Source organism: Corylus avellana, chromosome 1 (genome assembly GCF_965113065.1).
Source record: "Corylus avellana chromosome 1, dhCorAvel1.hap1.2, whole genome shotgun sequence".
Taxonomy (NCBI): Eukaryota; Viridiplantae; Streptophyta; class Magnoliopsida; order Fagales; family Betulaceae; genus Corylus; species Corylus avellana.
Window position 1 is genome coordinate 13,838,907 of NC_142490.1, and position 14,732 is coordinate 13,853,638.

Consider the following 14,732-nt stretch of genomic DNA (forward strand, 5'->3'; position numbering starts at 1 on the left):
CTTTATTCATGGCCTGAGAGTACCAAAAGCCTGCAAGGGAGGAGGTCGTGGAGAAACCCGCCATGAAAAGAGAGCCGCCGGTGCCAGAACTGGAGAAGCCAGAGCCGATTGAGGAAGTGGGGATGAAAATTAAGGAATACGGAATTTGAGTTTGATGACAAAATGGTGGTAAAGAAAGCCATCCAAGACGCAAAGATACCTTTTACTCTGCTTTGCTAGTTAGTTTCTAGGCGGTCTGTGCCAACTTGATAAGATCCTCATTTCAACGGATCTCCCTGGCTTTTTAATGGTAATTAGATGGGCGTCAATGGGATGGGTGAGGAGTCTATACAGTTTACATAAGTGCATTTAAGGAAGTTCAAGTCAAAAAACTCATGATACCGTCTGATCACTTTGACACGTGTCAATAGTTTATTAAGCTACTTTGTACATTTAGAAGGTTGAGACCAACGGCAATCAGTTTGAGAGGTCCTATATTTTTCCCTAATTTAAAACATATCATTAGCTCATTACAGTTTACTTTATTAAGAGAATAAACGACACTTCTAGCCGACAAGCCCATTGAATAAAACTAGCTCACATATCAGCCTCAAAACAGTAGTATTTGGGCTCATCAGCTAAATTGCATAAACAGATAATTGAAACACTCTTGGAAAATTTCGCCTCAACCCATTAGGTAAGAGCAAATTTGTAAACCATTTGCACTGTGCAAGATAAAATAGAAAAATATCCTGGAGATCTCCACTACCAACTCAAATTCAAACTAATGGAGGAACCGATTAACAAAATAAAAGAAACCATTAATTAAGCAAAGTACCAAAATATTAAGCCTCCTTTTATCTAGAATATAAACTATTGAGTTCCAAAACCAACGAATAACACACACACTTGTCAAAACTACTCTAGCAATTAAGTAACCGAGGACAAATGGACCATCAAAGGGCATACATCCTTCAGTGCTCTTCATAATGGGCTCACTTCTTGGATTTCTTAGATGCTCTGCAAGTGAAAGAAATATACTTAGATCATATTGACAAACATGCTCAAATCAAATATGAGAGGAACAAAATCTACTGTACTAACTGAGTAGGTTGAGCAGCAGCAGCAGCAGGTGGAGCAGCTGGTGGAGGAGCAACTGGTTTTTCTCCAGGTCCCTGTGTGTGTTTCGACAAAGAACACAACAAGGTCATAATCCAAGGTATCAATAATAACTGAATCTCTATTCATATGATCAGCAGCAAGTTGGCCTCAATTCTAACCATCATTCTTTTAACCATAGCCGGAGATCATATTTGCATAATGTACAAAACCTTGTTGTACCCAAACGAGCATTTGCAGCTTAACATAAAATAGTATAACAAAAACCTTACCTGCGCCAAGCGCTCCTCTCTTCTGGCAAATTTCCTCTCCCTGCTGGCCTTGTTCTTTGCCCGCTTCGCCTCAAACTGATCAGACAAGGTCTTCTCTCTAGCCTTCTCGGCCTTGGACTTGTGGATGCTCTCCATTAGGACTCTCTTGTTCTTGAAAACATTACCCTTGACCTTCATGTACATATCATGGTACATGTGTTTGTCAATTTTCTTTGACTCCCTGTACTTGCGGAGCAAGCGCCTGAGCACGCGCATCCTCCTCATCCATAAAATTTTGGTGGGGAGCCTTGCCTCCCTTGTACCCTTACGTTTACCTGAAAGCAATAAGAAACTAATTATATAAAATGTACACTAACTTCTGCTCTTCCAACCGCAACCAAATCCCTAACCATTTTGTGCTTTATTGGCAACATTAAGCAAATATCATAATGTTTCCCAAAGAGGCATATCAATTCTAGCATCTCAGTTTTCTCAAATAAGAATAGAAGATTTATTCACTGACGCACTTCACCAATTGATCAGCAGCTAGATAACATCTTGACTAACTACATGTATGTGTACATTTCCACCTAGAAATATAGGAGAATTTGTTGCAATGTGTTAATGATTCAACTAAATCCTGAGTTCAAATTCATTTCACTTGAAACCAGATTTCTATATTTCTCAAGATTTGAGGAAATACCATATCCAGAGTGACGCCCCTTCCTCTTGGCCTCTTTCATGCGGCGTGCACGAGATCGCGAGTGAATCTTGGTTGGCTTCCTGATGATGAAACCATCCTTAACAAGCTTTCTTATATTTTGGCCTGCACTCGGTAATCCACAGACATTAATAACCAAACAAAACAAAAAAAAAAAACAAAGTAATTCCAGATAGAATATTTTAGTACTGAATGTTTAATAATATCATTCTGATTCAGGGTCCATAAAACATTCAACACTTCTCAATTTCCATATTGGTGAAGCCTAATGGCACATAGAAACAGAATATAATATACGAAATACTAGAAACAGTTTACAATTGAATAGTGTTTTTCAAAACACAAAAGGCAAAATATTCAACATTAAGTTCTGTTAATAACAGGATCCGACAGAACTCAGTAAAGGAGAAAACCAGAGTCAATGAAGCCAAAACTTTTCTGTGCAAACAAAGAAATAAACTTTCTGTAGCAAAACCGTAGAACGCAAAATCACTATGATTTTAAATAAACCAATTAATCAAATCATACTTCACAATCAATCAAACAACTCAACGTCCAATTCAAATTTAACTGAACAAAAGCAAATCACAAAAAACCCTAACGGTGAACTAAAACCCTAGCCCAGATAAACAAAACCTATCAGATTCAGACCCTAACGCTACATTTTTTTTTCCGCTGAGAAAAAGCATAAAAATTAACATAGAACTCACAATTTTCACCAGCAACTACAAAAGCTGCAGTATATACCAACACTCAAAAATGTTTTCATTTCTTCCCTTCCGCACACGATTTCTCGGCAACCAAACAATGCTCGAAGAAGTAAACTTAAAATCAAACCGATCCACATAGCAAAACAGATCTCAAAAACTTAAAAAATAGAGAGAGAGAGAGAGAGAGAGAGAGAGAGCGTACGAGAGTTGGCCATGGAGATTTCGTTGACTTCATTAGGGTCAATCCACACCTTTCCTCGACCGCACTTGAGCACGCTCGCGGAGAGCCGCTTCTGGAGCTTCAGCGAAACCATCTCTCTCTCTCTCTCTCTCTCTTTGTGGTTGCTGCTATGGCAGAGAGGATGAGAGTTAGCGAAAGCGAGGCCTTATATATCGACCACAGAAATGCGATTAGCGCTAGGGTTTGTGAAGGCTCGGGTTCGCCGTTATTGGGCCTTTTGGGCTGGATTTTTATTCAGACGGTGAGAGATTCGTACACGTGTCATGGATTAAGCAATAAATTTGGGCTTCCAAAAGTTTCTTTATTAGAATTGGGCTTTTTTCTTAAAAAAAAATTCATTTTAATTGAACGGTAAAATGGCTACAAGGAAGGATCCTTAGAATTGGGCTTTAATTCTATACCTTGCCATCAATAATTTTAGAAGTTACTCTTGTGTTCATCTTTTGTCACTCTATGAATGAGGTGGCTTTTAAAATTATTATTTGATTAAAATTTAATAATAATCAATCACAAGCTTAATGGTGATTTTAAATATCACATCATTTTTAAAGTGACAAGTGAAATGTAACTCCAAGTATTACTCCCTACCCACCTAAACTAAAAAAAAACTTTAAAACTAAAAGCACATTCATTTATTACAAAGTTTATACCAAGTAACGTGGTGATTGACATAAACAAAAACTTAAAATACATCACATCAACCAATGTAAAATAAGTGTGAAGAGTAGCATTACTCAAAATAAAGAAACCTTCAATCAGTAAAACAAAGGACAATTTCTTTAAAATTCTTTCAACACAATTTATTAGACTAACATATATATTTAATATTTAGAACAAGTGATTGTCATAAAGAATAACTTATATGGGGTTGTGGCACAAACCCTCCAATGAGAGATTAATACATTAGCTTAATACAACTTAAGAAAATAAAACAAACACACCAGATCACATCCATATATGTAAGGTGAGATTATGATCTGGTGTGTTTATTTTCTTATTTTAAGTCGTACTGAGATGATATGTCAATCTCTCATTGAATTGTACAAAATGGTGAGTTTGTGCCACAACCCTATAGAAGCAGGTCTCATTGACATTTGCATTTTTAATAGAACATATAATTCTCACGTGCATTTTTTTTTAATGAATATAAAAATCACAAGTTCTAGTTTAATAGATCAATTCGAAAGAATTGTCCCCCTAATTTGGAAAAAACTTTGCCCATTAAACAAATGGATGATTGTTTCTGATATATATACATCCCAAAAGACTTGATTCTTATATTGTGTGCCATCTGGAATTGGTTTTTTGACCCTCTCATCTCAAGATTTGTGTGCAAATCAAATCAAATGAGTTATTATATGAATTATACACAACATTTTTAGATTAAACTTTAATGAGATTTATTGATAAGAAGACTATTAAGTTAGGAGGATATTGCTATAATTGGCAGTTTAAAGAAACTATTAAACAAAGTTAAAAGAGATAATAATCAGTCATAATAAAAAAAATTGGGAAATGAACGGATAAAAAAAATAAATAAAAAAATCCCATGGACTCGGTAATGAATTTGATGAGAAACTACGAAGTCCCCCGCTTTGTTTTGCTCAATATATTGGCCTTAGTAATTTGGACCTTTTCATTGTTTTAGGTCGGATGAAAGAAAAGAAAACAGTTAAAAAAAGTTGTGTAATTTACCTAAAATAACAAAGCCTAAATACTTATAGCGACAATAAATAATCATAATATCTCCAGTCCAGCTTTTACACAAAAAGACTGCTTTTTTTTAGCTCTTTCCCTTTTGGGAAAACGTTCTTGAGGTTCTAAAAGAATTTCTTTGTGCATTTGTGACCAAAGCACTTCAAAGTGCCTGTGGAAACTCTCCTGAAACCAGCCCAGCATTTCTGAATGCAGTTCCTCAGGGTTCTCCATCCAGACCTCCCTTAACATTGTGCAGCTATCAATAAATTTGGTCTTTAACTTGTTCAAAAGATTTCCGACCCTTTTTTGACCTGATGCCTCTGGCCTCAAAATGCAACTAGGAGGGGCTGCCATAAGATTACGAACAGATCTTAAGCATGGTAACACTTTGCCTTCGAGCAATGCATAAGCAAACACGGCTACTCGTTGCGCATCATTTGTGATTGGCAAACTATGCAAGGGAAGTTCCCATAAATGAGGTCCAAAAGTAGGAATGGCGTAGCAGAATACTTGGTCACTTTGAGGCTCATAAAAAGGTTTGGGATCTGCAAGGGCTGAGGAGAAGGTGCACAAAGACTTAGCATATTTAACAAGCCACTCTGATTTCACGCTGGTCACACCATGCATGTATGGTCGTTTTGTCTGTAGTAATTCACTGTAAACCAAGAACTCAGGGGCTGAGCTAGAAACAGATGACCAACGATGGAGGAACACAGTTTCTTTTACCATGCAAGCTTGATACCGAGCGGCGTGTGCTTTTCTGTCTCCTTCTGATAGTCCTGAAACTCCTCTAATGCGTTTGGCAACCCTATCTGCCCATCCAGCACAGATAGCTTGGCCTAAGATCTCTTCCTCATTCAGTAAAAGAGGGGGATTATTGGAGGAAACCCTCCAAGCATATTCAACATTGTCTAGAGTTCCATGAGTCCATGTGTAATCCTGCTCGGTGCCACAGAGGCCTTTTTCAAAAACCAGTTGAAGAAGCTGCCTTCGCAGATTGGACATTTCCTCCATGGTTTTCAAGTGCAATGCATTGTCATTGCAGAATTCCACTCGGCTTCCAGAAAGTTCAAAACATTGCAGAGCATATGCTACAGTTAGAGCATCACTGCTAGGATTATAAAATTTTGCACGGGTCACTTTTGCAGTTTCTTTCAGTTTCTTTCTCCTCAATTTTTCTTGCTTGTCAATGACTTGCTCATTATCCAGGGAACCAGATTTCTCATCCTGCTCTAAGTCATCTTTATTTACGTGACTTCCTTCAAACTGCATGACAAAAGGATTTGACAAACTCAAAGCAGCAGCTGCTGCAACCGCATATCCCAAGACTAGATTTGAGCGGGTGTAACTTTTCACCATCCTCATAGTCTGGATAACAGTAAGGAGCATCCTGGAGTGGCGTGGACTCATGGGAAAACGAGCCATGGCTTTCCCTAAGGGTGTCAATTTTCCATTGCTATCAAGTGCTTCAAGAGCCTTCAAGCAATGCTCTGCTTCAACTAATGCAGTGGTCTTGGGAGGAGTTGGAAATGGAAAGTTTAGAACCTGGCATAAAACAAAGAACCAAATTATCAAAACAAGCAAATCTCCAAATCTCAACGAGAAAAAATAGAAGTTAGATCAGGTAGTTCCTGAATTACTAAACCACCCAAAACTTCCACAAACTAAATACTAATTTGATGACAGTATCAACTGAAAAGGCTTACATATGAACGAAACAAGAAGTGGTTACTGCTTATGGACCAAGCAGCAGCAACCCAAAACCATGAACACAACACTGGTGATAAGTCATGCATAGAAAATAAGATTCACAACTCAACAAAGTCCAACACCAATATCTGACCAAATTATACAAATCAATCATGTTATTGATGAAATTTATGGACAGTTGGGGAAAAGCATAGAAAGAATAAAAACCCCACCCCAAAAATATGTTCATGTAAATCATCAAGCTGAATTATCATACACGAGATTTTGCATGTAGGTCTACTTTTGTCCAGCAAAAACAAGCCTCAACACATGTTATCTGACCAAATGTATACCACATAGAAAGCCATGCCCCGCGAGATTATAGAAAAAGGTAGATCAAGCACTGACAAATACATTTAACCAACCTTATCAATACGCATCGATTTCATGAGAAGGACGATGCCGTCAACAGGCATTTTAGATATTTCAGCAAGAGAAAAGTCAGGAAGTATATTACTAAAAACTGCAGAAGAGTAGAGACGGTAACAGTGTCCAGGTCCAGTTCTTCCAGCCCTACCAGCACGTTGAGCAGCTGATGCCTTACTTATCCACTGTACTTCGTACGTTTCCATGCCATTGGAGGAGTTGTAGGTCTTCACCTTTTCTCTCCCAGTATCAACCACATACTTTATGCCAGGGATAGTTATAGAGGTTTCTGCCACATTAGTGGCAACGACAACAAGTCGCTCCCCTTCCTTGACTTCATTAAAAACACAAAGCTGGTCTGCAGCAGACAGCTTGGCGTAAAGAGGCAAAACACACAATGGGCCAGCACAGAAATCATTTTCGCCTCCCTTTTTCTTCCCTGTGCTAGCATTGGATTGGTCTAAGCATCCTTCAGGACTAACAGGAAGAGTCTGTTTGTAATCAGATATAGAATGTAATGCAGTTTTTCCAGCCAAAGCTTCAAAAGCAGTCTTTAGTGAAGCAAGGCTCCCATCCTCCCCTAAAACATCTACAAGATTACGATCATCCTCTTGGGATGTCTGATGCAATGGGTCCCCATCATCAACATCAAATTCCAGTTCACTCTCTGTCTCTGAATTGTACGAAACATCAGAATCTTCCCCATCCATATTGCCCTCGTCTTCCTCATAAGAGCTGAACCTGTCAGTATACTGGTCAACTGAATTCCCATCAAAGTCAAATGCTTCATTAATCTCCACATTTCCATCCTCAACTGGACTAGTTTCTGAGACTGCAGTGTCATCATTCCCAGCATTCCCCTTCAATGTTCTCATAATCAACTCCTTTGAAGCTTTACGTAGCTTCCGACATAAGTGTTGTACTTCCCTCTGGCCAGTGACAAAGACAAGTATGCCCCCATGTGGCAACCTCTTGTGAATTGCCAGGATCTTTTTAAATGCTTGGCTGACATAATCCACAATCTCTGTTCTCTTTGAGAAGTGTACAGTTACCGGATACTGTCTAGTGGGAACTTCTATAACAGGTGGAGGATCATGAAATATCCTTCTCCCAGAAATAAAGTCTTCCACTCGCAAGGTGGCACTCATCAGTACAAGTTTTAATGGAGATATCATATCTTCTGTACTTACACTTTGTCCTGACTGCAACATTTGTTGCTGCTTCTCGTGTTCATCCTGCCATCAAGCACAAGAGCTTATGATAAGGAGAAAAGATAGATGAACCATCAGCCTTGATTTTGGATTGTGGAATAGTAAGTATACCTGGCGAATTCTAATTATACGTGAAAGCATTCCAATTAGTATGTCCGTGTTCAAGCTTCTCTCATGAGCCTCATCGAGAATTATGACAGAATAACGCTTCAACAAAAAATCATTCTGCAGCAAAAAGGGTTTGAGCTCAACAACGTTCAAAAGAGAGGGCAACTCATTTTAAACTGAACATACTTGATGTAAAACACACAAGCAAACATGGCATACTAACAGATGCCAGAGCAAAAAGAAGAAATCCATCTATAAAGCTAAATAGTGAAAATCAAACTAAATGAGGCTTTGGTCCCCAGTCCAAAGGCCAAACTAACAATATCTCATGCATAATGCTGAAAAGCATACAAATACTACAATTCTTAAAAAAAATCTTTCCCCAACAAAGTAAAAAGCTTAGGATTTAGATAACAAAACTCCATTACAATAAATTACTTAAAATTTTACCAACTTATCAGCCATCACCACTGTGAACACCAAGTCTAAACCCTTTCAGCATAGCAATTAGTAGCATTACTTAAAATTCTCCCACTCACCTGTTTATTTATTTTTCTTGTAAACTATCTTAATTAATGGATCCATACCAAAGGAGCAGAATCTCAATATTTGAGAAGCCCCAACAGACAATGAAAGTACATTTTAACAGAAATTTAATATCCACATATACCCACACACAACAGACAATGAAAACACACATACATATATCAACTTATCCAACTTGTACAGAAACCTAAACATGTATAAGTATTGTCAAAAGTGATCATTTTTATGCATGGCCGTTCACATCATAACAACAAGAAGAATGTATAGTCAGGGAAGCAAAACCTGAACTTCTCGTAGTAAAATTCCATCAGTCATAAACTTGATAGAGCAACTCTCTCCAATCCGCTTGTCATACCTAACTTGAAACCCAACCTCTTTACCGAGATGGAAACCAAGCTCATGTGCCACTCGCTTGGCAGTGGCAAGAACAGCAACACGACGTGGTTGAGTAACACCAATAATACCTCTTTTAATACCTGACTGGCTTGAACCAAAGCCAGCTTCATAAAGAAACTGAACAATGTCAACCAAAATGCAGAGTCAGGATAGTGACTCAAGGGGAAAATTTAGTTTATATTTGGGCGGCATACAATAATCAAGCATTAAGCAAAACCCACCTGAGGAACTTGAGTGGTTTTACCACACCCAGTCTCTCCACATATGATAACAGTTGTATGGTCATTTATAGCTTCCATTATCTCCTGTTCCATCATGACTATCGGAAGATCCTTCCTTGTATTCTGAATCTCAATTGGCCTAGATACATGCACTACAGTCGGGGCGGTTAGAGGTCTCTGTGCAGGGAAACCTTGTAGGTTGATTGTCCTGCTGTAATCGACCTTTTGGCCCTCATCTGCCTTACCCTGTCACATGCCAAATGCCCAGTCTCCGATTAGTCAACAATAACATATACAGAAATGAACAAACAAACAGAATTTTAGTTCTTATTATTCTCTCATACATGACACTGTGAACAGACAGAATTGTAGTTCTTGTATTCTGGTACACAATTAGATGTAAAATGCAAACCATACAAACTGTAACTGCAAAACTTGACTTATTTTGTTGACATTTTATAATTAATAAAAAAAATATATTTTTAAACTTTCATTTAGATTATCATCTTAAAGAATAGTAAAATTAGATAACTTCTCTTCAAAGACTTGTAGTTTCTCTTATCTGCCCCATATATTATTGAACCTCTTCCCTCCATATACTAGCTTGTTGGTAGTTTTACAAGTGCTCAGGATGTGGTAAAATCCTTTTACAACAAATTAAGAGCAGTAATCTATAGTGTCATATGACATGTTCAGAATTCATAATATATGTCATGCTTTTTGAAAAGCTAAAGATTGTAAGATGGAAGCTAAAACTAAAAGATATAAAACAACTATGGCACGCCACATATAATATTTAAAGTAAATGTTTGATACAAAGGATTCATGGAGCTAACTCAAATCAGTTGGGTTCAAGGTTAGGTTGAGTTGAGCTGAGTTGAAAAGTTAAATATTAAGAAACAATACTAGATCATTAACTGTGAGAAACTGTCCACGGAATGAATAGTTCTATGTTCATATACACTAGCCAAAACTCTAGGACACACATATGTCCTTTGCTTTGGTTGTCTAGGGGAAAGCAAAAAGTACAGGATTAGACATACAGATCCATTTATTTCAGTGCCACATGCTGCCCCTTGTAAGGAGTCCAAAGAAACAGATACATTCTTCACAGCATCTCTCTCTGGTATCGTTGGATGCAATGAATCATCCTTCTTGAAATCTTGCCTTGAAGGAATTTTGTCTATCTCAGATGCACTCTTCAGGGCTTCTCTTTCTCGTATAATTGGTTGCAATAACTCATCCTCGTCGAAATCTGGACTTGAAGGAATATTTTCCATCTCAGCCTCAGTTCTGCCATCAGCCATATCATTACCCTTTCTCTCAAAAGGCTGGTCATTGTCTGGAACTTCCAATCCAGCCTTAGAAACTAGCACAGCCCTGCTACGTTTTTCCTTCTTGGTTTCAGCCTATATTAATATAATACCATCAAGTAAATACAATTTCACGTGATGTCACTATAACGTTAAAAAAAATAGCATTTTTCATAGTTTCAGCCTGCACTAACATAGTAAATTAAGATTAAAAAACATCAAAACAGAGTTTCACAAAACAATTAAAACATAAAATTGAGTAAACAATACTAACACGGCCAATATCTCGCGAAGACTGCAGAAGAGGAAATGCATCCTCTGGAAGCTTGTATTTCCTGAAAGTATAGATTTTAAGGCATTTTGTAAAAATTCCATGAGCTTCTCTAATAGGAAACAAATTAAACTATAAATCATTTCAGGAAAACACAATGACATACTCCAAGGTCTCAATGCTTTTCGCCAGCAAAAGTGCTTTCTCCTTCTCCTCCTGCACAAACAAAAACAAAGTCAATTTCAATCTACTATACACAAGAATGTAACAGAAGACACAATTACACGCGCACGCACCTCCAACTTCTTCAGCTTTCTTTTCTGAGATTTGCTTAGCTTCTGTTTCTTATCTAATTTATCCTGTACAAGTACAATTGTAAACTTTCAATAAAACCAACATAGGAATTAACAATAAAATAAAAAAATTAATCAGTTCGCTGTTGCTGTGCATACCTTATCCATGCCTTTCCTTTTGTTCCTTTTCTTATCCGGCAAGATTAGTGCATTGCTATCACAACCTTCCAAACTATGAAACAGAATCATAAAAAAAAAAAAAAAAAAAAGAAAAAAAGAAAAAAAGAAAGATTTTATTAAACATGAGAAGTTGGCAATATTTTAAAGTTGAAGTAATTTGGCAATCTTTTATAGTTGAGTCCAACCACTTCACTGTTTCGGTTTCACCAAGCAAAAAATAGCTTTGCTAGGCAAGCTTTAAGACTCAAAAATTGCAATTTCTCTATTTCTTTTCCGACTTTTCTTAGCAACCAAACACCTGAAGCCAAGCAAAAATCTAACTCACCTCCATGAACGTTTTCCGCAGACCTCCATTTTGCTCTTCTTTAGCTTTGAAACTTCCAATTAGTCTCCAAATTTACACTGGAAAATAATGTTAGGAACCCTCAAGTTAGTTTTATTATTAATCTATTACATTAACAAATCCTTTCCTTACTAGTTTAGGATTAATCTTCATCTATATAATTAAGTATAGATGCCGTATGGCTAACTTAGCGAATAGAAATTTCAGACAATTGCTATAAGCAATTTGTGGAGGGCGAATTACCTGTGCAGGGCGTCGCTCTCACGGTATTTGGGTGAATCATTTGCTCTGACCGTGTGTGAATCGCCGTCGTCTCGTGCAGTGGTTGAGCGGCGCTACTCCGGTGGCTGGGCGGTGCAGTGCTGCTCTGGGGATGCTGGTGACGGGCTGAACGGCGTTACACTGCTGCTCCGGTGGTGTGGTGTGGTGGGTGCTGTTTCTACGGTGACCGGCTGCAAAGTGAGGAGCTCGGCGGTGTGCAGCCGTGGGAAGCAACCGTTGGCGCTGCAAATTTCGTTGTGATTTATAAGACGTGCGATTGGGTTCTTTTGTTGAAGAAGGCCGTTTGGGCGCAGAACTTGGTGGGAATTCCTATTCCGGTTCACGGATAATAATAATAATAACAATAATAATAAATAGTGTTATACAAGGATATACGAGCTGGACTTATTTAATAAAGCAATCTTTTTTCTTTTTTCAGGCCCGATTTATTTATTAAACAACCTAAACAAGTCGAGCTTTTGAGCTGTAGATAGACACCTCGGTTCATTTAGAAGCCTATGTTTACTTAGAGATATTTGTTACATCGGAATTATGACTCAACAATTATAATGCTACCTCTTTTTTTTTTTTTGGTAACGCCTTTTATATGGATTAGGGAATTCGAGGGCCTCAAATTATGGATCTAGACCGTTGAATTCCAGAACAATCTACTAAAAAAATCATAATAAAATATTTCTTTTATTTAAAAAAAATTAAAAAAAACTTTAAAAACATTGATATCTTTTTGTGGTGGTCAGCACCACTCTTAGAGGCTAGGGGTGCGATTTAGGGTGGCTTTTGGCCTTGAGAGTTAAAAAATTAAAAAAAATGTGATCTTTGGCCCTTGAGGTGATTCGGCCAAAAGCCAACTATTTATTTTATTTTATTTATTATGTATTTTTTTTCTTTTAGCCCTTGGGGTGGTTTGGTCTGGGGTGACTTCGGCCACCCCTAGCGTTTAAACAGTGGTGGCCGTTACAAAAAAAATTTACAAATTTTTTTAAAAAAGTTATTAATTTTATTTTGATTTTTTTTTAAATAAAAATAATATTTTATTATAATTTTTTTAGTAGATTGTTCTGAACCGTTACATCACATCCAACGGTCGACATCCATAATTTGAGGGTGGTGGTCCCCTTCTATATATCCATGAATCAGCAAAAGTTCATATTCCCACGACATGCTCGTATGAGTAATCCAAAGCCCACTCCAAAAAATTATCCTTTGTTGGGCAATGGGCCCGCCTTGGAACCAAACAAGTTCTTTATGGGCCTAACACCCTAGCCCCCCAGATCCCCCAATACACACATGCCCCCACAAGTCATTAAAATCCACTATTTGCAGAATTCTCGATAACGTAGCATTAGTGACATTACCGAGAATTCCGCTACCCATTGTCACAATCTCCACAACAATCTCGAAAGTCGAAACCCATTACTGACAGTTGTCACGATTGGTCAAGGCCATGATCATCGAAGGCTACAATCGCTAGTTTAAAGCCAACCCCCGAAATTCTTGTGTGACATTGAGGACTGAAAATTTTGGGACCAAGACCGGCGACTACAACTGGTATGGGCATGGGTCCATTTCTGCCACCCGACCAGTGCCTTGCAGATTGAAAAAACCTACCCGTAACCCGGATACAGTTAACCCTATCCGCCGGGTTTGGGGTTTTGCGGCCCACGGATTGGGCCGGGGCGGGTGTTATGGATCTTGCACTTGTCTTTCACTGAATTGCAATTTTAGGGTGTTTGGAATTGCGATTTTAAAAACGTAAATTTTAAAATCGCAAAAAAATCTGCGATTTTCATAAGCTGATTAGATGATGCTTATTTGAAAAAGTGCGAATTTAAAACAAAATCACGATTTCTATTAAAAAGATATTTGGCGCAATAGTTACCTTTTTTAAAACGGGAATGAAAAAAATATCAAGAATACCCACCTAAAATATATTTAAAACCCTTCATTTCTCTTTTTTTCTGTCTTGTTCATCCTTATTGGTAATTTGGTCATGAAACCGCAATTATATGCTAATGTTATCCAAACATTGAATTGATAAAAAAAAGTACTTTTTAGTATGTTTTACCAAACGTCTGTGCGATTTTAAAAAGTAGCGATTTTAAAAACGCAATTTTTAAAATCGCACTTATTGAAATCACACTCCCAAACGGGCCCTGAGAATCAGAGACCAAAAATCAACCCAACATAATCAACCCTCCAATCTGTTAGTGAGAGAGAGATACTGCAACCCAACGTAATCAACACTTCCCAGAGAGAGAGAGAGTGAGAGAGAGAGAATGAAAGAGAGAGATACCTGAGAGTTGAGACGGAGCGGCGAGAGAGAGGGAGCGGCGACTGGCGAGGGAGAGGGAGCGGCGAGACAGAGAGGGAGGCTGGGTTTTTTACTTTTTTCTAGAAGGCGGCGAGAGAGAGGAGGTGAGAGAGAGAACCTAGAACTAGAAGTGGGTTTTTTTTTTTTTTTTTTTTTTTATTTGGGCTTATTAGCGGGTACCCAAAACCCGCCCTGGCGCCCTGCCCCGTGACGAACTTCAGCCCGTTTTCGAAAAAAATATATATCAAATTTGAGCGGATTGGGGCGGGTTGATCGGGTTTTGCCCACAGTAATTCTTATTTATTTTGCAGGTCACCATTTCTCCTATTTGTGTGATTCACTCGTTTGGGAACTGTTCTAACAGTTTTTTTTGTTTTTTTTTTTATTATTTTATTTTTTTTTAGCAAATGATACTAAATATTA

The 14,732-nt window shown here is 37.9% G+C and overlaps 2 protein-coding genes across 2 annotated transcripts; both read right to left on the reverse strand.

Moving 5' to 3' along the window:
- Positions 1 to 779: 779 nt before the first annotated feature.
- On the reverse strand, positions 780 to 3,147 carry LOC132172726 (large ribosomal subunit protein eL19z). Its single transcript, XM_059584283.2, has 5 exons — positions 2,983 to 3,147; positions 2,053 to 2,175; positions 1,371 to 1,684; positions 1,084 to 1,154; positions 780 to 999 (listed from the first exon to the last, which is right to left on the reverse strand). The coding sequence occupies exons 1-5, from the start codon at positions 3,092 to 3,094 to the stop codon at positions 975 to 977; spliced, it is 645 nt and encodes a 214-aa protein (XP_059440266.1). The 5' UTR covers positions 3,095 to 3,147; the 3' UTR covers positions 780 to 974.
- Positions 3,148 to 4,691: 1,544 nt separating this feature from the next.
- FAS4 (RNA helicase family protein) lies at positions 4,692 to 12,245 on the reverse strand. The gene is made up of 12 exons (XM_059581733.2): positions 11,960 to 12,245; positions 11,699 to 11,775; positions 11,353 to 11,425; positions 11,197 to 11,259; positions 11,067 to 11,116; positions 10,904 to 10,964; positions 10,360 to 10,725; positions 9,317 to 9,562; positions 8,982 to 9,212; positions 8,157 to 8,270; positions 6,834 to 8,069; positions 4,692 to 6,264 (listed from the first exon to the last, which is right to left on the reverse strand). Exons 2-12 carry the CDS (start codon positions 11,725 to 11,727, stop codon positions 4,759 to 4,761), a joined length of 3,975 nt encoding a protein of 1,324 aa, XP_059437716.2. The 5' UTR covers positions 11,728 to 11,775; positions 11,960 to 12,245; the 3' UTR covers positions 4,692 to 4,758.
- Between the last annotated feature and the right edge of the window lie 2,487 nt (positions 12,246 to 14,732).